The following is a 20,827-nucleotide window of genomic DNA, read 5'->3' as shown; positions in this document are numbered from 1 at the left end:
CGGCTTCCTGACACAGGGGGCGAGATCCGGTGCCCCCCTGCTTGTTGACATAGTACATGGCAACCTGATTGTCTGTCTGAATTTGGATAATTTGGTGGGACAGCCGATCTCTGAAAGCCTTCAGAGCGTTCCAGATCGCTCGCAACTCCAGAAGATTGATCTGTAGATCGCTTTCTTGGAGGGACCACCTTCCTTGGGTGTGAAGCCCATCGACATGAGCTCCCCATCCCAGGAGAGACGCATCCGTGGTCAGCACTTTTTGAGGCTGAGGAATTTGGAAGGGACGTCCCAGAGTCAAATTGGAGCAAATCGTCCACCAATACAGGGATTCGAGAAAACTCGTGGACAGGTGGATCACGTCCTCTAGACCCCCGGCGGCCTGATACCACTGGGAGGCTAGGGTCCATTGAGCAGATCTCATGTGAAGGCGGGCCATGGGAGTCACATGAACTGTGGAGGCCATGTGGCCCAGCAATCTCAACATCTGCCGAGCTGTGATCTGCTGGGACGCTCGCACCCGCGAGACGAGGGACAACAAGTTGTTGGCCCTCGCCTCTGGGAGATAGGCGCGAGCCGTCCGAGAATCCAGCAGGGCTCCGATGAATTCGAGTTTCTGCACTGGGAGAAGATGGGACTTTGGGTAATTTATCACAAACCCCAGTAGCTCCAGGAGGCGAATAGTCATCTGCATGGACTGCAGGGCTCCTGCCTCGGATGTGTTCTTCACCAGCCAATCGTCGAGATATGGGAACACGTGCACCCCCAGCCTGCGAAGCGCCGCTGCTACCACAGCTAGGCACTTTGTGAACACCCTGGGCGCAGAGGCGAGCCCAAAGGGTAGCACACAGTACTGGAAGTGGCGTGTGCCCAGCTGAAATCGCAGATACTGTCTGTGAGCTGGCAGTATCGGGATGTGTGTGTAGGCATCCTTCAAGTCCAGAGAGCATAGCCAATCGTTTTGCTGAATCATGGGGAGAAGGGTGCCCAGGGAAAGCATCCTGAACTTTTCTTTTACGAGATATTTGTTCAGGGCCCTTAGGTCTAGGATGGGACGCATCCCCCCTGTTTTCTTTTCCACAAGGAAGTACCTGGAATAGAACCCCAGCCCTTCTTGCCCGGATGGCACGGGCTCGACCGCATTGGCGCTGAGAAGGGCGGAGAGTTCCTCTGCAAGTACCTGCTTGTGCTGGAAGCTGTAGGACCGAGCTCCCGGTGGACAATTTGGAGGTTTTGAAGCCAAATTGAGAGTGTATCCTTGCCGGACTATTTGGAGAACCCACTGATCGGAGGTTATGAGAGGCCACCTTTGGTGAAAAGCTTTCAACCTCCCTCCGACAGGCAGGTCGCCCGGCACTGACACTTGGATGTCGGCTATGCTCTGCTGGAGCCAGTCAAAAGCTCGCCCCTTGCTTTTGCTGGGGAGCCGCGGGGCCTTGCTGAGTCGCACGCTGCTGACGAGAGCGAGCGCGCTGGGGCTTAGCCTGGGCCGCAGGCTGTCGGGAAGGAGGATTGTACCTACGCTTGCCAGAAGTATAGGGAACAGTCTTCCTTCCCCCGAAAAATCGTCTACCTGTAGAGGTAGAAGCTGAAGGCTGCCGGCGGGCGAACTTGTCGAATGCGGTGTCCCGCTGGTGGAGAGACTCTACCACCTGTTCGACTTTTTCGCCAAAAATGTTATCCGCACGGCAAGGCGAGTCCGCAATCCGCTGCTGGATTCTATTCTCCAGGTCGGCGGCACGCAGCCATGAGAGCCTGCGCATCACCACACCTTGAGCAGCAGCCCTGGACGCAACATCAAAAGTGTCATAAACTCCTCTGGCCAGGAATTTTCTGCACGCCTTCAGCTGCCTGACCACCTCCTGAAAAGGCTTGGCTTGCTCAGGGGGAAGAGCATCAACCAAGCCCGCCAACTGCCGCACATTATTCCGCATGTGTATGCTCGTGTAGAGCTGGTAAGACTGGATCTTGGACACGAGCATAGAGGAATGGTAGGCCTTCCTCCCAAAGGAGTCTAAGGTTCTAGCGTCCTTGCCCGGGGGCGCCGAAGCATGTTCCCTAGAACTCTTAGCCTTCTTTAGGGCCAAATCCACAACTCCAGAGTCATGAGGCAACTGAGTGCGCATCAGCTCTGGGTCCCCATGGATCCGGTACTGGGACTCGATCTTCTTGGGAATGTGGGGATTAGTTAATGGCTTGGTCCAGTTCGCAAGCAATGTCTTCTTCAGGACATGGTGCAAGGGAACAGTGGACGCTTCCTTAGGTGGAGAAGGATAGTCCAGGAGCTCAAACATTTCAGCCCTGGGCTCGTCCTCCACAACCACCGGGAAGGGGATGGCCGTAGACATCTCCCGGACAAAGGAGGCAAAAGACAGACTCTCGGGAGGAGAAAGCTGTCTCTCAGGAGAGGGAGTGGGATCAGACGGAAGACCCTCAGACTCCTCGTCAGAGAAATATCTGGGATCTTCCTCTTCCTCCCACGAGGCCTCACCCTCGGTGTCAGACACAAGTTCACGGACCTGTGTCTGCAACCTCGCCCTGCTCGACTCCGTGGAACCCCGTCCACGATGGGGGCGTCGAGAGGTAGACTCCCTCGCCCGCATCGGCGAAGCTCCCTCCGCCGACGTAGTCGGGGAGCCTTCCTGGGAGGTGGCCGCGGTCGGTACCGCACGCGGTACCGACGTCGGGGACCTCAACCTGGGCGATGGGCCAGCCGGCGCCACGCTCGACGGTACCGGTGGCGCAAGCACCGCCGGTACCGGAGGGGTAGGGCGCAACAGCTCTCCCAGAATCTCTGGGAGAACGGCCCGGAGGCTCTCGTTTAGAGCGGCTGCAGAGAAAGGCTGAGAGGTCGATGCAGGCGTCGACGTCAGTACCTGTTCCGGGCGTGGAGGCTGTTCCGGGCTGTCCAGAGCGGAGCGCATCGACACCTCCTGAACAGAGGGTGAGCGGTCCTCTCGGTGCCGATGCCTGCTGGGTGCCGAATCCCTCGGCGACCCAGAGCTCTCGGTGCCGACACGGGGAGGAGACCGGTGTCGATGCTTCTTCGATTTCTTCCGAAGCATGTCACCAGAGCTCCCCGGCACCGACGAGGAGGACGTCGAATCCATCCGTCGCTTCCTCGGGGCCGAGACTGAAGAAGGTCGATCTCGGGGGGGCTGTACCGCAGGAGCCCTCAGGGTAGGGGGAGACCCACCCGAGGGCTCACCGCCACCAGAAGGGGAATGGACAGCCCTCACCTGCACTCCACCCGATGCACCACCGTCCGACGACATCAGCAGACGAGGTCCTGGTACCACCGACGTCGATGCAGCTATCCGATGTCTCGGCGCCGATGCAGAGGCCCGATGCCTCGATGCACTCGATGCAGGGGCGGCCGAGGAAGATGGTCTGGACGCTGACGACGTCGATGCACTCGAAGATCCCGGTGCCGATGCCGACGAAGAGCCCGAGAACAACACGTTCCACTGGGCTAGTCTCGCTACCTGAGTCCGCCTTTGAAGCAGGGAACACAGACTACAGTTCTGAGGGCGGTGCTCGGCCCCCAGACACTGAAGACACGACGAGTGTCGATCAGTGAGCGAGATAACCCGGGCGCACTGGGTGCACTTCTTGAAGCCGCTGGAAGGCTTCGATGTCATGGGCGGAAAAATCACGCCGGCGAAATCAAAAGCCGAAATGGCGAAATTTGAAGCACCAAATTTAGAGGGAGAAAAAATCTCGACCGAGGCCGAAAAGAGGCCTACCCCGACGACGAAAGAAAACTTACCGGGGCAAAAAAGCTGGAAGTACGGGGAGGATTTACACGAAACCCGGCGGGGGGTTTCCGGAGCACTTCCCGACTAGGACAAAGCTTTCCCGAAGGAAAAAAAACACGTTCAAAACAAATTGGACGCGCGAGGTCGACTTTCCGGGGCTCGACACGGCGAAAACACGACCGTACCGAGTGCGGACAAAAGAAGACTGGCCGGCTCGAGCCGGTTTCGGGCGGGAAGACGGCCGCGCATGCGCGGTGCGCGCGGGCGCGCGAGGGCTAGCAAAGGACTTTGCTAGTGAAGTTTCCGATTGGAGGGGCTGCCGTGGACGTCACCCATCAGTGAGAACAAGCAGCCTGCTTGTCCTCGGAGAACAAATGTTAGTGTTCTTGAAAAAAAAAAAAAGCCAATAGGAAATTCTGGACTCTTGGATTAAAAAGGCAACTAAACTTACGATCTGATAAAAAATATAGTTACTGTAGTTACTTAAAATCCCAAAAGACAGCAAATTTGTCATTTCTTGGAGGAAAGAAGATGCGAAGAAAGGCATACACTGAAATATTCCTTCATGGATAGGGTGGTGGATGCTTGGAAAAGCTTAAGGGAAGCTTAAGACAAAAGAAATAAAAGATTTCACGAGAGCACAGAATAAGCCCTGGTGATTCTTCATGGAAAAAAAAAGTGTAAAGATGAGAGACTCAACAAGGTGGCATTTCTCAGATACAGCCGTCAGAAAGAACAGATGGTATCACACTCAAGACTACTCAAAACTTATTAAGTACCTGTGGAATGACAGAAGGAATGAAAAATGAGCAGACTGAGTCCCATCACCATCATCTGTCAGAAGTTTCTATGTTAAACCCACCCCCATGTTATCAATGATCCTATGTAAAATGTAATATTTTATTAACCTGGAAATAACCATAATCTGCAAAGACAGCTAATAAATTGTTAGATTTAAAATAGGAGGCATTTTGTCTTGTATTTCTGTTTTTACTCCAATTGCATCCTTTCAAACGATTTTAAAATCACTGTTTGGGTTATTTGATATAATGATGTATCTTTAGTTATCAACTTTTATTCTGTCATGTTGTTTTTGAGATATTGTGATGACTAATCTGCTCTCTAGGTTGATTATGCAAAGAGTGGAATTTAAATAATTTATTAAGCCAAATAAAGAATGCAATTTATAACGTGCAACACAAATCCTTGTTTTCCTCATCCAAATTGAAAATAATTTTTTATTTAAGAAACCACACAAGAAAAATTATGGGCTCCTTTTATCAACATGCTAGAAAGCGTCAGGTGCTGTGATCAGCGTATGGGTTTGCCATGCATTCCGGCCATTTTCTAGCGTGGCTGAAAAGTGGAAAAAGGGAGATGATCAGCATAGGGTTGGAGGAAGAGAGAGATGTAGGACCCAGGGTACTAGGGAAAAATAGGAATGGTGGACAATGGGAGAGAGGGAGAATGTTGGACATGAGGTTGGATGAGAAGAAGAGAAGAGATGAACAGAGGTGGAGCACAGAGAAAGAGGGAGGAGTTGGATCCAAGAGCAGATGGGAGTGATGGAAAGATGTTGGACAATGGGAGTGAGGGAAGAGAGAGGGAGAAATTCTGGGGGACAGGGAGATGTGAGGCTACAAAGGCGCGGAGACGAAGACACTGGGAATAGTGGAAACATGTGGGAGAGGCCAGGTGGAGGTGGCAAGGAAATGGATGAGAGGATAGTGATTAAAGAGGGTAGAAATATGGTAATGAGGAGTAGATTAAATATGAAAGGGAATGAAAAGTTGAGAAAGGAGTGAGATGGGGAATGGGAGAGCTAGTGGGTGAGAGAAGATGGAAGTCTAATAGGTAAAGTAAAAAGGAGAAGGGTGAGAGAGTGGGTGAAATTTGAGCAGACGGAAAAAAAAAAAAAAAAAAGAGGAAAGAGCCAAAAAGATCAATATGTCAAAGGTAGGTGTAGTGACGGACAGAGAAGAAAAAAAGACAAATGGAGAGCAGCCACTTGAAGGAGAATTAGATGACGACAGACAGGAAAGCAGAAGAGAGAAACTGGAACCAACAAAATGTAAAAATAAAACATCTAGAAAACAAAGATAGAAAAAAGCATTTTATTTTGCATGTTTTAAACGGAATACGTTAGCTTTGGGAAACGTGCACAGCAAATGTCTTTATACTGTGTTCAGTAGAAAAGGAAATGCGTTTCCGTTTTTATTTCTCCAGTGTTGTAGTTAACTTCTTGGGGTTCCCAGTTCAATTTTTGTCTAAATATTTTTACTTCTAATTTGTGATCCCTTGTTTGGTGAGGGTCTGTCAATGTAATAGTAATGGCAGATGGGAAATCGGAGGGGAGGCAGGGCCATAGCATGTCTAACACTGGCCCTGACCCTTGCTGGATAGCTGGTGGGGATCCCCAAGCATCCCCAGCTGAGGACCTCCTCCAAAGGCGGCTAGAACTCCCTTCTACCAAGCTCTGCAGTTGGCGACAGCATCCTTGAGCCACCGACAATTAAGCATACACAGGGTGCTGGTATCAGTGGCTAAGGTATATTACCGCTGCCTGCCAAGCTTGGTAAAAGAGAGTTCTGGCCACCTTTGGAGAAGTCTTCAGCTGACACAGCTTGAGGATTCTCATTAGAAAAAGTATTTATATTTTGAGGTGGGGTGTAGGGTAGGGCAGGGCAGAGAAAATTGTGCGCTCATCCACTTTGATCTCAGTCCCACCCAAAAATCAACTGTTTGGCTACACCAGAGAATCTATACCAGGTTATTCTATAAGCTGGGGGAGCATGAATCAGGACCCTGAAAGGTTGACATTTGAAACGTGCTTTCCAAAAAATAAATAAATAAATAAAACAAACAAAACTCCTCTTAGGAATGTGTGTGGAAAAAAAAACAGTCCTGGTGTTTCTCTTTAGATACATTGAAACATTGGTGTATGCATTCTGCCAATCTAACACATACCAAATTTGGAAAATATTTCTTTAAGCCGCTTGTCATCCATATCATCACCAAAATTCTTGATGTAGACATTGGTAAATTCCATCACTCTAGCACCATACTCTGCTTCTCGTTCTCGACGGGACTTAAAATGGCCAACAAATCTGCTTAAATTTAAGAGAAAGTTTTGGTCTTAAAAATGTATTAAAACATTATCCAACAAGTGTATTCCACTGCATCCGTTCCACCTTTTTCTTTACTGTTTTATTGCAGTTTCTTACTTCTACGGAGCTTACACTTTGCGATCATTCAGTAGCATCCCATTCATGGTTTCAATAGCACGACTTGCTGCTTCATGTGTCTCAAAGTGAACAAAACCATAACCTCTGGATCCATGTTCATCACAGACTACCTGTAAGAGGAGGGGGAAAGGAGCCATATCTGAATATTCTCTTTAAAATCTCTCCTGTAGGATCCTTCTAGCTCCCACAATGTTCCTGACCTCGATTTATGCTGTAAATTGACCAAGAGTTTATTCACAACAAAACAAGTCCACACCTTGCATTACATCAGGGATTCTCAACCCAGTCCTCTGAACATACCCATCCAATCACAGATATCCACAATCAATAGATTTGCATACAGTGGAGGCAATGCATGCAAATTTATCTCATGCATATTCATTGTAGATATCTTGAAAACCAGACTAGCCTGGTGTTTTCCAAGGTCTGGGGTTATATTACTCTTCCCATCGATTCAGAAGTTGATAAAATGGTACTAAAGACAGGAAATTAGTTTTATAGTCTCTGGGCATCTCACTTGCTATATTTCTGAAGCAGCCCTTCAAACGTGAATGAATCTCATCTAGGTAGAAGAGCACAAGACTAGGACTAGCACTCGGTAGAGGATGGCTACCAGGTTAACTGCCTTGGATCACTCATGGTAAAATTATGTATCATACCTGATAATTTTCTTTCCATTAATCATAGCTGATCAATCCATAGACTGGTGGGTTGTGTCCATCTACCAGCAGGTGGAGATAGAGAGCAAACTTTTGCCTCCCTATATGTGGTCATGTGCTGCCGGAAACTCCTCAGTATGTCGATATCAAAGCTCCATCCGCAGGACTCAGCACTTAGAGAATTACACCCACAAAGCGACACTCTGCCCAGCTCACCACCGCCGAAACGGGGGAGGGGAAGTAACCCAGCTCATCCCCACACAAGTGGGGGAGGGGAATCCGTCCAGCTCATCCCCGCGGAGCAGGGGAGGGACACCACCCCGCCGATGCGGGGGGGATCTGGCTTATCCTGCAACCGCAACCGCGGGAGGAGCTGACTGACCCTAACACCGCTGAAGCGGGAGGGGTACAAAGCTGCCCTACAGCCGCACGAAGCGGGAGGGAGTGCCGGCAGAATTTAAGTCTCAATCCAGCCCTGTAAAACGGAGGGGAGAGGAATGCAGCAGCTCACTGTAACACAAACTCGTCTCAACTCTTGAAGAATCCAAGTGAAAAAACTTGAACACGAAGTCCTCCTGAAGTAACTGAAGACTAAACTTGAACCTAAAATTCAACCAGAATATAAACAGTACAGATATCTGGGAGGGGCTATGGATTGATCAGCTATGATTAATGGAAAGAAAATTATCAGGTATGATACATAATTTTACCTTCCATATCATCATGCTGATCAATCCATAGACTGGTGGGATGTACCGAAGCAGTACTCACCCAGGGCGGGACATTGAAATCCCTGACATCAACACTGAAGCTCCAAACCGGGCCTCCGCCCGTGCCGCCACAGTCAAGCGGTAATGCTTGGAGAATGTATGGGCCGATGCCCAAGTTGCCACCTTGCATATCTCTTCCAAGGAGACGGACCCGGCCTCTGCCATCGAGGCCGCCTGAGCTCTAGTGGAGTGAGCCTTCAGCTGGATAGGCGGCACCTTCCCTGCGGCCACATAAGCCGCTGCAATGGCTTCCTTGACCCATCTTGCCACTGTAGGCTTAGCAGCCTGCAGACCCTTACGAGGACCTGCAAACAGGACAAACAGATGATCCGATTTCCGGAAATCATTGGTCACTTCCAAGTATCTGATGATGACTCGTCTCACATCCAGATATTTAAGAGCAGAGTATTCCTCTGGGTAGTCCTCCCTACGAAAGGAAGGGAGACAGAGCTGCTGATTCACATGGAAGCGAGAAACAATCTTGGGCAGGCAGGAAGGCACTGTGCGAATAGTCACTCCTGCCTCAGTGAACTGCAGAAAAGGCTCTCGACATGAGAGCGCCTGGAGCTCGGAAACTCTTCTGGCTGAAGTGATAGCCACCAAAAAGACTGCTTTCAACGTCAGGTCTTTCAGAGATGCCCTCGACAAGGGTTCAAAAGGCGGCTTCTGTAATGCTCTTAGCACCAGATTGAGATTCCACACAGGCACCACCGAGTGCAGAGGAGGGCGCAGGTGATTAACTCCCTTGAGAAAACGCACCACATCTGGCTGCGAAGCCAGGGAAGCACCCTTCAGGCGGCCCCTGAAGCAAGCCAGGGCCGCTACCTGGACTTTAAGGGAACTGAGCGACAGGCCTTTCTCCAGACCTTCTTGCAGGAATGCCAACACTGAAGAGATTGGAGCAGTGAATGGAGAAAATGAGCCTGCTTCACACCACGCTGCAAAGGTACGCCAAACCCTGGCGTAAGCAGTAGAGCGCTTCCTCGCTCTCAGCATAGTGGCGATGACCTTGTCTGAGAAGCCCTTCTTCCTCAGACGCTGCCGCTCAATAGCCAGGCCGTAAGACCAAAGGGGGAGGGATCCTCCATCACCACGGGACCCTGATGCAACAGACCCTGCTCCACTGGCAGCCGCAGAGGATTGTCCACTGAGAGCCTGATCAAGTCCGCATACCAGGGACGTCTGGGCCAATCCGGACCCACCAGGATTATCCGGCCCGGATGCTTTGCCACCCGGTCTAGCACCCTGCCCAACATGGGCCAGGGCGGGAACACATAGAGAAGCTCTTGTGTCGGCCACTGTTGGAGAAGAGCATCTACTCCCAGGGATCGAGGGTCCCGTCCTCTGCTGAAAAAGCGCGGCACTTGGCAATTGGCCGATGACGCCATCAGATCTAGGCTCGGCAGGCCCCAGCGCTTCGTGATGTCCAAGAACGCCTGAGCAGATAGCTGCCACTCTCCGGGCTCCAAGGTATGGCGACTGAGAAAGTCCGCCTTGACATTCATGACTCCGGCAATGTGGGCCGCTGACAGCTGTTCCAGGTTTGCTTCTGCCCACTGGCATAGATTCATGGCCTCCTTGGCTAGAGGGGCGCTCTTGGTACCTCCCTGGCGGATGACAGGCCACAGCCGTGGCATTGTCCGACAGGACCCGTACAGGCTTCAACGCCAGTACCGGGATGAACTCCAAAAGCGCCAACCGAATGGCTCTGAGTTCCAGGAGGCTGATAGACCACTTTGCCTCTGCAGGAGACCAGAGCCCCTGCGCTGTCCTTCCCAAGCAATGGGCTCCCCAGCCCGACAAAGAGGCGTCCGTCGTGACGACAATCCACTCCGGGGTCACCAGAGGCATTCCTGCAGACAACTTGTCTGTCTGCGTCCACCAGCTCAGCGCCTTGCGCACTGCTGGGTCCAAGGGAAGGCGCACAGCATAATCCTCCGACATCGGAGTCCAGCGCTGCAGCAGAGAGAGTTGTAGTGGTCTCATATGAGCCCTGGCCCAGGGCACTACTTCCATCGTGGCCGTCATAGAGCCCAACAGCTGCACATAGTCCCAAGCCCGAAGAGGAGAGGCTACTAGGAACTGGTCCACCTGAGCCTGAAGCTTGACAATCCGATTGTCTGGCAGGAACACTCTGCCCCCTTGGGTGTCGAATCGAACTCCCAGATACTCCAGGGACTGAGTTGGGCGCAGCTGGCTTTTCTCCCAGTTGATGATCCACCCCAGGGAGCTCAAAAGAGCAACCACCCGGTTCACAGCTTTGCCGCACTCTGCATAAGAGGGGGCTCGGATCAACCAGTCGTCCAGATAAGGATGGACTTGTACTCCTTCCTTCCTCAGGAAGGCCGCGATGACCACCATTACTTTGGAGAAGGTCCGCGGAGCAGTAGCCAACCCGAACGGGAGGGCTCTGAACTGGAAGTGTCGGCCCAGGACTGCAAAACGCAGAAAGCGTTGATGGGGAGGCCAGATGGGAATATGCAAGTACGCTTCCTTGATGTCCAAGGATGCCAGGTACTCCCCTGCCTTCACTGCCGCTATAACAGAGCGGAGAGTCTCCATGCGAAAGTGCCGAACTTTCAAGGCCCGATTGACCCCTTTGAGGTCGAGGATAGGCCGTACAGAACCTCCTTTCTTTGGTACCACAAAGTAAATGGAGTAACGTCCCTTGCCAAGCTGATTTTCTGGCACCGGAACGACCGCACCCAGGCGGATCAGATTGTCCAAGGTCTGCTGCACTGCCACAGCTTTGACCGGAGACTTGCAGGGAGAGAGTACAAACCCGTCTCTTAAGGGTCGGCAGAACTCTAGCTTGTAGCCGTCTTTGATGACTTCCAGCACCCAAGCGTCTGAAGTTATTGTGGTCCACTCGCCCAGAAACGAGGACAGCCGTCCTCCAATCTGCACTGGGGGGTGGACCAAGGCCCCGTCATTGGGTACGAGACCCTGGGGGAGGACCGGAGGGAGCACCTCCGGGACGGCGGTCTCTGCGAAAGGAATGCTGCTTGGGGGAGAAGTTCCTCTTGAAGGAAGAGGAGGCAGAAGAGCCCGACCTGCCCGGGCGGTACCGACGGGCTTCCTGAAACCGTCCTCTGGAGGTACCGGGACGAGTACTAGCCCGAGCCCTGACCTCTGGTAACTTCTTGCCCTTAGACGTGCCGAGATCGGTCACGATTTTGTCCAGCTCGACCCCAAAGAGCAGCTTGCCTTTAAAAGGCAATTTAGCTAGGCGGGATTTAGAGGCGTGGTCAGCAGACCAATGCTTCAGCCAAAGCCACCGCCGCGCAGAGATTGTCTGAGCCATGCCTTTAGCTGAGGCCCTCAAGACATCATACAGCAAGTCTGCCAAATAGGCCAAGCCCGATTCCAGGGCCGGCCAATCAGCCCTCAAGGAATGATCCGAGGGGGAAGCCCGCTGCACCATAGTCAGGCACGCCCTGGCCACATAGGAGCCGCAAACTGAGGCCTGCAAACTTAAAGCAGCCGCCTCAAAGGACGACCTTAAGGCCGCCTCCAATCTTCTGTCTTGGGCGTCCTTTAGGGCCGTGCCACCTTCCACCGGCAACGCCGTTTTCTTAGTCACCGCAGTGATTAAAGAATCCACGGTAAGCCACAGATAGGCCTCACGTTCACTTTCAGGCAAAGGATAGAGGCGGGACATAGCCCTAGCCACTTTAAGGCTCGCTTCCGGGACATCCCATTGAGCCGAAATTAAGGTGTGCATGGCATCATGCACGTGGAAGGTTCTAGGAGGGGGCTTCGTCCCCAGCATAATGGCAGAGCCAACAGGGGCTGAGGGAGAGACGTCCTCCGGAGAGGAAATCTTCAAAATGCCCATGGCCTGCACTAACAGGTTGGGCAAATCCTCTGAGCTAAAGAGCCGCGCTGCAGAGGGGTCATCCGCTCCATCCGAGCGGGGATCCGTCTCCTTCAAGGAATCCGCAAAGGACCGTTGGGAGAACTCAGATACGCTGCCCTCATCTACATCGGAGGAGACAAAGTCCTCCAAGGCCTGGGAATCAACCCGAGGGCGTTTACCTCCGGGGGCCTCAACCTCTTTACCAGACGAGGGAGCAGGGGCAGCGTTTTGCATAAGGAAGACCTGATGCAGCAGCAAAACAAACTCGGGGGAGAAACCCCCCAGACTGTGCACTTCCGCAGCCTGGGCTACAGCCCTAGACGCACCCTCAACCGGCGCTCGCAAGAGCGGGGGAGAGACATGCTGCGCATCCAAGATGGCGTCCGGCGCGACACTCCGCGAAGGAGCCGCGCGGGAAGAACGGCGCTTAACTTTAGCCGCTTTTGTGCCGTCGCCCAAATTAAGGGCGTTCATGGCATTAATGTCTCCCACCTCAAGGGCGGCCCAAGAAGAAGCCGTCCGAGCCGCGTGGCCGGCCTTAAGATGGCGGAGGCGAGCAGCAGGGGATGGGCGTTTATGGCGGGAAAAACCGCCACACCGGAGGAAGGACCGGGACACTCATCGGTCACGAAACTGTCACCCAACAAGGGCGAATCAGACTTTAAGACCCCCGCATCCCCTCTAGAAGCGCCCAAGCGATCAGGGGAGCGACACTTTGCGCCCTCGCCCTCCGACGCCATAGACCACGTGGAGATCAATCGGGGAACCCCCTGCCCGCTATAAAAAGGTAAAAATTACCTGCTTTCCGCTCCGAGCTGTAACGACCTGGTGTCCCAGTGAGTAGCTGCAATAAACGTTTAAATAAACGTCGAAATAAACGCCTTTAAGGACGTTCAAAATTTTTTTTTTTTTTTTTTTTTTTTTAACGGAGCCAGCGGGAGGTGGGAGAAAAGGAGGGACCTGGCACCACCAGGTTTGCACTTGCTCAAGAAGAGCCCTCAACCCCAGGCACTCAACAAAACCTAAAAATTAGGCTTGGAGGCCTAGCCAGAGCTGCTGCTGTGTGTGACCACCACCTGCTGAGATAGAGAACATACTGAGGAGTTTCCGGCAGCACATGACCACATATAGGGAGGCAAAAGTTTGCTCTCTATCTCCACCTGCTGGTAGATGGACACAACCCACCAGTCTATGGATTGATCAGCATGATGATATGGAAACAGCAGTTGAACCAAGGTAGTTCTATGTAAGCAGGCATGCCCATTCCCCAGTCTTCCTGTTTTTAATCCTCCATTGATTCATCAAGAGGGGCATAATTGAACGGGGCGCCCAAGTTCTCCTGAGGGTGTGCTCGCAGGACGGTCCCGCAAAGGGGCGGGGAAACCCGTAATATCGAAACAAGATGGGCGTCCATCTTTTGTTTCGATAATACGGTCGAGGACGCCCAAATCTCAACATTTTCGTTGACCTTAGAAATGGTTGACCTAAATGTTAAAATAGGCGACCTTTGAGATGGTCAACCTAAATGTTGAGATGGGCGACCTTAGAGATGGTCATCCTCGATTTTCGGCCATAATGGAAACCGAGGACGCCCATCTCAAAAACGACCAAATCCAAGGTATTTGATATGTGAGGCGCCACCATTCGTAGCGCACAGGTCCCCCTCACATGCAAGGACACCAACCGGGCACCCTAGGGGGCACTGCAGTGGACTTCAGAAATTGCTCCCAGGTGCATAGCTCCCTTACCTTGGATGCTGAGCCCCCCCCCCCCCCCCCAAACAACCCACTCCCCACAACTATACACCACTACCATAGCCCTAAGGGGTGAAGGGGGGCACCTACATGTGAGTACAGTGGGTTTCTGGTGGGTTTCGGAGAGCTCATATTTACCACCACAAGTGTAACAGGTGGGGAGGATGGGCCTGGGTCTGCCTGCCTTAAGTGCACTGCACCCACTAAAACTGCTCCAGGGACCTGCATACTGCTGCGATGAACCAGAGTATGACATTTGAGGCTGGCAAAAAATATTTTTGAAGTTTTTTTTTTTTTTAGGGTGGGAGGGGGTTAGTGACCACTGGGAGAGTAAGGGGAGGTCATCCCCGATTCCCTCCGGTGGCCATCTGGTCAGTTCAGGCACCTTTTTGAGGCCTGGTCGCAAGAAAAAAATGGACCAAGTCGGCCAAATGCTCGTCAGGGAAGCCCTTCTTTTTTTCCATTATCGGCCGAGGACGCCCATGTGTTAAGCACGCCCCAGTCCCGCCTTCGCTATGCTTCCGACACGCCTCCGTGAACTTTGGTCGTCCCCGCAATGGAAAGCAGTTGAGGACGCCCAAAATCGGCTTTCGATTATGCCGATTTGGGCGACTCTGAGAGGACGCCGATCTCCAATTTGTGTCGGAAGATGGGCGCCCTTCTCTTTCGAAAATAAGCCTGCAAGTGTGGATAGTGTAGTGTGTGTTTATGTGCTGACAGTGGAAGAAGACATGGGGCGAGAACAGAGACATGGCCTGCCTGCACACACCAGAGTCACCAAGGCCCTGAAGCACAAAACTTACTGTGCTGGGAACGTTTGCTTTAGACTAACCAGTCTAAAGCAAACGTTATTTAGCAAGTAATGCACAAAGGGGTTTTCCATTAGCAGCCACCGAGAACCTCATGCAAATGTATTACAATGAGTTTATTAGCATTCTAATGAGAATTCCTGGAGATGCACAGCTCCAGAGCACCTAGCTCTAATGAGCTGATTTTACAGCCGCTCTGGAGCTGTCGGAAGTCTAAGGAAACACAGACAGACAGTTGCTCTCTACTTCTTCCCTAGTGGCTTAGTGACTCCCCCTACCTCTCCCTAGTGGTTTAGTGACTCCCCCCACCACCAAGCAAAATGGCCCTGATGTCCTCGTGAACCCCCTCCCCACCTTCTTAAAAAGGTTGAGAGGCAGGAGGGCAGTAACACCAGCTCCCCTCCTCCTGCCTCAGGCCCCATCGCTTCCAAAAAAGTGGCGTCCAGCCTATCCCGGTGCACTCTGTGATGCATTGGGCAGGGCTACCTACCATATAAGTAAGAAAACTCCTTATATGGCTTAGCCCCACCCAGTCCATCCCAGGATACACTAAGAAGGGTGCCACCATTTTGGAAGAGGTGGGGCCAAAGGCAAGAGGGGAAAGGTGTTGCTCCTGCCCTCCTACCTCCAACCATTTAAGAAAATACAGGGAGGGGGTCACTAAGCCACCAGGGCCATTTTTGCTTAGTGCGGGGGGGGGGGGGGGGGGAGTGTGCATGGGGGTTCAGGGGTCCACTAGACCACCAGGTACTTGGTTCCTTGGGAGTGGGAAGTCATAAGAATAGCTATACTGAGTCAGACCAATGGTCCATCTAGCCCAGTATCCTGCTTCAACAGTGGCCAATCTAGGTCACCAAATACCTAGCAGAAACCCAATTAGTAGCATGCTACCAATCCCAGGGCAAGCAGAGGCTTCCCCCATGTCCATCTCAATAACAGACTATGGACTTTTCCTCCAGGAACTTGTCCGAACCCTTTTTTACTATTACTACTACTACTACAAATCATTTCTATAGCGCTACCAGTCGTACTCAGCGCTTCACAATTAAACATGAAGAAAAGACAGTCCCTGCTCAAAAAACCCAGATTTGCTAACCGCATCCTCCGGCAGCAAGTTCCAGAGCTTAACTATTCTTTGAGTGAAAAAGTATTTCCATGTAATTTCATCAAGTATCCTCAGGTCTTTGTACTTTTTGAAAGAGTGAAAAACTGATTCACTTCTACCTGTTCTACATCACTCAGGATTTTATAGACCTCAATCATATCCCCCCCCCCCCCCCCACCCTCAGTTGTCTCTTTTCCAAACTTTAGAGCCCTAACCTCTATAACCTTTCCTCATATGGGGGGAGTTCCATCCCCTTTATCATTTTGGTTGCTCTTCTTTGAACCTTTTCTAATTCCGCTATATCTTTTTTGAGATATGGCAACCAGAATTGAACGCAATACTCAAGGTGAGGTTGCACCATGGAGAGATACAGAGGAAATATTCTTGGTTTTATTTTGCATCCCTTTCCTAGTATTTCCTAGCACCTCGTTTGCTTTTTTGGCCACCATCGCACAGATCTGGGCAGATTTTTCTTCACCCAACGCATAATTAAACTTTGGAATTCGTTGCCGGAGAACGTGGTGAAGGCGGTTAGCTTGGCAGAGTTTAAAAAGGGGTTAGACGGTTTGCTAAAGGACAAGTCCATAAACCACTACTGAATAGACTTGGGAAAAATCCACAATTCCAGGAATAACATGTATAGAATGTTTGTACGTTTGGGAAGCTCGCCAGGTGCCCTTGGCCTGGATTGACCGCTATCGTGGACAGGATGCTGGGCTCGATGGACCCTTGGTCTTTTCCCAGTGTGGCATTACTTATGTACTTATATTTTAGCATATTGTCCACAATGACACCTAGATCTTTTTCTTGAGTGCTGATTCCTAAAGTGGACCATAGCATCAGGTAAGTATGATTTGGATTATTCTTCCTAACGTGCATCTCTTTGAATTTGTCCACATTAAATTTCATCTGCCATTTGATTGTTCAGTCTTCCTGCAATTTTTCACAGTCTGCACGTATTTTAACAACCTTAATAGTTTTGTGTTACCTGCAAATTTAATCACCTCACTCGTCATTCCGTTTTCCAGCTCATTTATAAAATATGTTAAATAGATCCCTGCGGCACTCCACTATTCACCCTCTATTGAGAAAATGGCTATTTAACCCTACTCTCTGTTTTCTGTCCAATAATCAATTCCTAATCCACAGAAGTCAGAAAACAAGGCAAGCAGTCCACTAAACACATGGAAGATAAAACAAAGCGGCAGACCTTGTGGAAAAAACCTCACACAGTCTATTTGTTAACTAAAAGCTCCCAGGAATTCAAACATCTGTGCCCAATATGGCCATGTTTCGCTTGAGATACCGGATGCGTCAGGGGCAAGATTACCAGCTGGTGTAAATCTAGAGACATCACACCTTGGCTGGTCCAACAGATAAAATGAAGCAAGCAATGCTCCTGTTCCTGGCTGAAGCACATACTGATTCTGTCCCATTAAACCATGTTTGTTTACATGTTCTGGAATTTTATTCTTTACTAGTAAAAAAGGCCCGTTTCTGACACAAATGAAACTGGCGCTAGCAAGCTTTTCCTCGGAGTGCGTATGTTTGAGAGAGTGTGTGTGAGAGAGAGAGAGAGACTGGGTGCAAGTGTGTGTGTGAGAATGAGTGTGTGTGCCAGGGGCCCCCCTTCCTCCCTCCCAGTTTCAGGGTCTCCCTCCCTCCCTTCATAAGTGCTTCCGTTGCATGCTTGTGGGTCGTGTGCTCTGGTTAGCAGGAAAGGGCTTCCTTGCTTACAGTGGACTTCGCCATCCCCCCCCCCCCCCCCCCCCCGAGTTTTAAAAACAAAATGGTGCCTATGCGCCTCTCCTGCCTGCTCTCCCCGTCCGCATGGTCACCTTACTGCCGTGAAGTGCCGTTCTCCCTCCGGCACCGGCGATTCCCACAGTCAGTGCTGTTTCAGGGTCCCTCCCTCCATCCGAGTGTCAGGGTCGTCCCTCCCTCCGAGTGTCAAGGTCATCCCTTCCTCCCTCCATCCGAGTGGTCTTCCCGCTGCGCTACGGGCACCTGATGAGCTGACAGCGGGTGCGGCTCCTGAGCGCCGCAGCCTGGCTGCTGCCGCCCGCCCTGCTCTTTCCCATCGCCATCCCTGCCCACTCCCAGGACAGCCCCGCCCCCAGGGGTGTAGCCACAATGGCTACGGTGACATCAGCCTGGGCTTCAGAGCCTAGCAGACCAACTCTGAAGAAGTCACAGACACAGGCAGCAAGACGCATAGAACATTGAAGGTGAGAATCATCATATAGGACAATAGTTTCCACTATTTTACCCAGCATTGATGTCAGGCTTACTGGTCTGTAATTTCCAAGATCACCCCTGGAACTCTTTTTAAAAATCAGCATTACATTGGCTACCCTCCAATCTTCAGGTAAAGAATACATTAAAAATAAAAAGCCAATTACATAAAAAGATTATTAGTTCCTTTGACTTTTTGTAATCTGCACTAAGCCTCTGGGCAAGTCGCAGAATAGAAGTTTCTTGTATTTGTATTTGAGTGAAACTGAGTAAAAGCAGTTCTTCTTCCTGGGTTTAAAACAAGATTTGGACAAGTTCCTTGAGGAAACATCCATAATCTGCTTTTAAGACAGACATGGGGAACACACTACTTATCCCCGAGATCGGAGGCATGGAATCTTGCTATACTCTGGATTCTGGAATCTTGCAATTCTGGGGATTCTGCCAGGTACTTGTGGTTTGGATTGGCCACTGTTAGAAGCAGCATACTGGGTTAGATGGACCTTAGCTCTGACCCCATAAAGCAATTCTTATGTTCATAAATGTATATATGTTACCAGTATACAACATTTTCCTAACACCATTTAACGCCTCATGAAAATAACTACACTGTAATAACTCTTCAGTATGACAGTGATGATTCTTATGTGATGCCGTGTTTCTCAGGCAAGTGATGTTATAAGTTTCTTTTCAAGAAGCACTCACCAGCCCTGGTCCATCAGATGCAAACTTCTGTTTCCATAAAACAATTTAACAAGGTGCTTCTGAAAGCCCTGGGGGAACCCTTTCAGTATATCCCTGATTTCAGGCAAGCCATTGAGACAGCTTTGTTACTAGGTGTCCTTGGATCTCCAGTTTCACTCATGTCAGGTGAGTGAGTATTAAAAATATCTGCTTTATAAGCACAGTAATAATGACAGAATGCCAAACAATAACCAAGGCAAACATGTTTAATCCTCATGAATTCATCAACATCCCTCAGAGCTGCAGTTTTAAAAGACAGCACTGCAAAATAAAGCAGACCTAATGCAGCAAATAAACTTTCTAGAAGGCTAAAACAAAACCTCAGCCTTTTCTATGTTTAAAACTCCAACAAGCACTGTTTGTAAACAAGTTTATACTTAAACAGTCGATATATGCCTCTGTCCAATGTGTGTGTGTTACATCTGTGAACCAGAAGGTTAAGTAATTTATTAGGGGCAACCCTGAGCATTAAGGTTCTAGGTTTTACACCTCTGAGTTCTAAGAGGGTAATTTTATACAATGTGTCAATATATGCACATATGCCCACATGTCAAAGTATGCCAACATCGCACCTACTTGTGGGTACATTTGGCATAAGCATGCTCTAGAGCAGACTGAGTGGGGAATGAGCAGAGTTGCAATGAAAATAGAAAACACAGAATCATGATGGCAGATAAGGGCCGAATGGCCCATCTAGTGTGCCCTTCCCCATTAGCCATGAGGTCCTTCCTTTTCCTAAGGGATCTCACGGTGCCTGTCCCAAGCTTTCTTAAATTCTGGCAGTCCTCGTCTCCACAATCTCCACCGGGAGGCCATTCCACGCATCCACCACCCTTTCTGTGAAATAGTATTTTCTCAGATTCCTATTAAGCCTATTTCCTCTCATTCCAGAGTTTTCCTTCATTTGAAAAAGGCTCACTTCCTGTATGTTAACGCCATTAAAATGACAAATGTTGACTGGAATACCCCTTTATGGGGTCTTTTAGAAGCACTGAGATTCTAGATTCTCTACAGGGGTGCCATACTGGACTTAATGCTTAGTAATGGGGAGAGTGTTTCTGATATTATAGTAGGTGATCACAAGATGGTGTGTGGTTTAATATTAAGATAGGTGTGAAGAGGGTTAATGCAAAGTGAAGGTTCTAGACAAAAAAAAAACTAACTTTGTACAGATGGGGGATTATCTCAAGGAACTGCTGTCTAGATGGGAACATTTGGAAAGCAGTGGACAAAACTGAAAGTTATTGTAAGGGCAACAAACCTTTTTGTAAGGAAAGTAAATAAAAGTAAGAGGAAAAAAAGGATGCTTTGTTTTCTCAAAAGTAGTAACTGAAAAAGGAAAAATAGGTTAGCCTTTACAAACTACAAAAGATCGCAGAAAAAGGAAGACTGGAGACAATATCTGGAAAAGTTAAGACAAGCTGGTAGAGTAGTCAGGAAAGCAAAGGTGCTAACTGAAGAAAAAATGTGATGGGGACAAGACTTTTTTTTTATATGTTAGTGATAGGAGGAAGTGCAAAAGTGGCACTGTGAGACTCAAATGGTAAAGGGAAGAAATAAGCAGAAGCTGATAAAGATAAGGTGCAATTGCTTAACAAATATTTCTGTTCTGGGCTCACAACTGAAGGGCCGGAAACAGAACCGCAGAAGGCAAACACAGATAGGAATGAAGGGGTGGTAGATCATGAATGATTTTCAGAGGACCATGTTCATGAGGAGCTGGCTAAACTAAAGGTGGACAAAGCATCAGGGCCAGATGGTATACATCCGAGGGTACTGAAAGAATTTCTAGCAGCTCTGCTGGAAGATCTTTTCAATGCTTCTCTAGAGTCAGGAGTGGTCACGGAGGACTGGAGAACAGTAAATGTGGCCCCTCGCTTTAAAAACAGAGA

General features: G+C 50.0%; 1 protein-coding gene across 4 annotated transcripts in view; it reads right to left on the bottom strand.

The window, feature by feature from the left end:
• Positions 1-20,827, bottom strand: part of PABPC1L (poly(A) binding protein cytoplasmic 1 like) — a 65,275-nt gene that overhangs the window by 29,863 nt on the left and 14,585 nt on the right. For all 4 annotated transcript variants that reach the window (XM_030212941.1, XM_030212942.1, XM_030212943.1 and 1 more), the window contains exons 4-5: positions 6,995-7,110; positions 6,723-6,862 (exon numbers count right to left, since the gene is read on the bottom strand). In XM_030212941.1, coding sequence (XP_030068801.1) covers positions 6,723-6,862; positions 6,995-7,110 — 256 coding nt within the window. The remainder of the gene's footprint in view (positions 1-6,722; positions 6,863-6,994; positions 7,111-20,827) is intronic.

The sequence above is a fragment of the Microcaecilia unicolor genome, chromosome 8 (genome assembly GCF_901765095.1).
Source record: "Microcaecilia unicolor chromosome 8, aMicUni1.1, whole genome shotgun sequence".
Taxonomy (NCBI): Eukaryota; Metazoa; Chordata; class Amphibia; order Gymnophiona; family Siphonopidae; genus Microcaecilia; species Microcaecilia unicolor.
The sequence above is the reverse complement of the archived record's forward strand: the minus strand, read 5'-3'. Positions and strand labels throughout refer to the sequence as shown.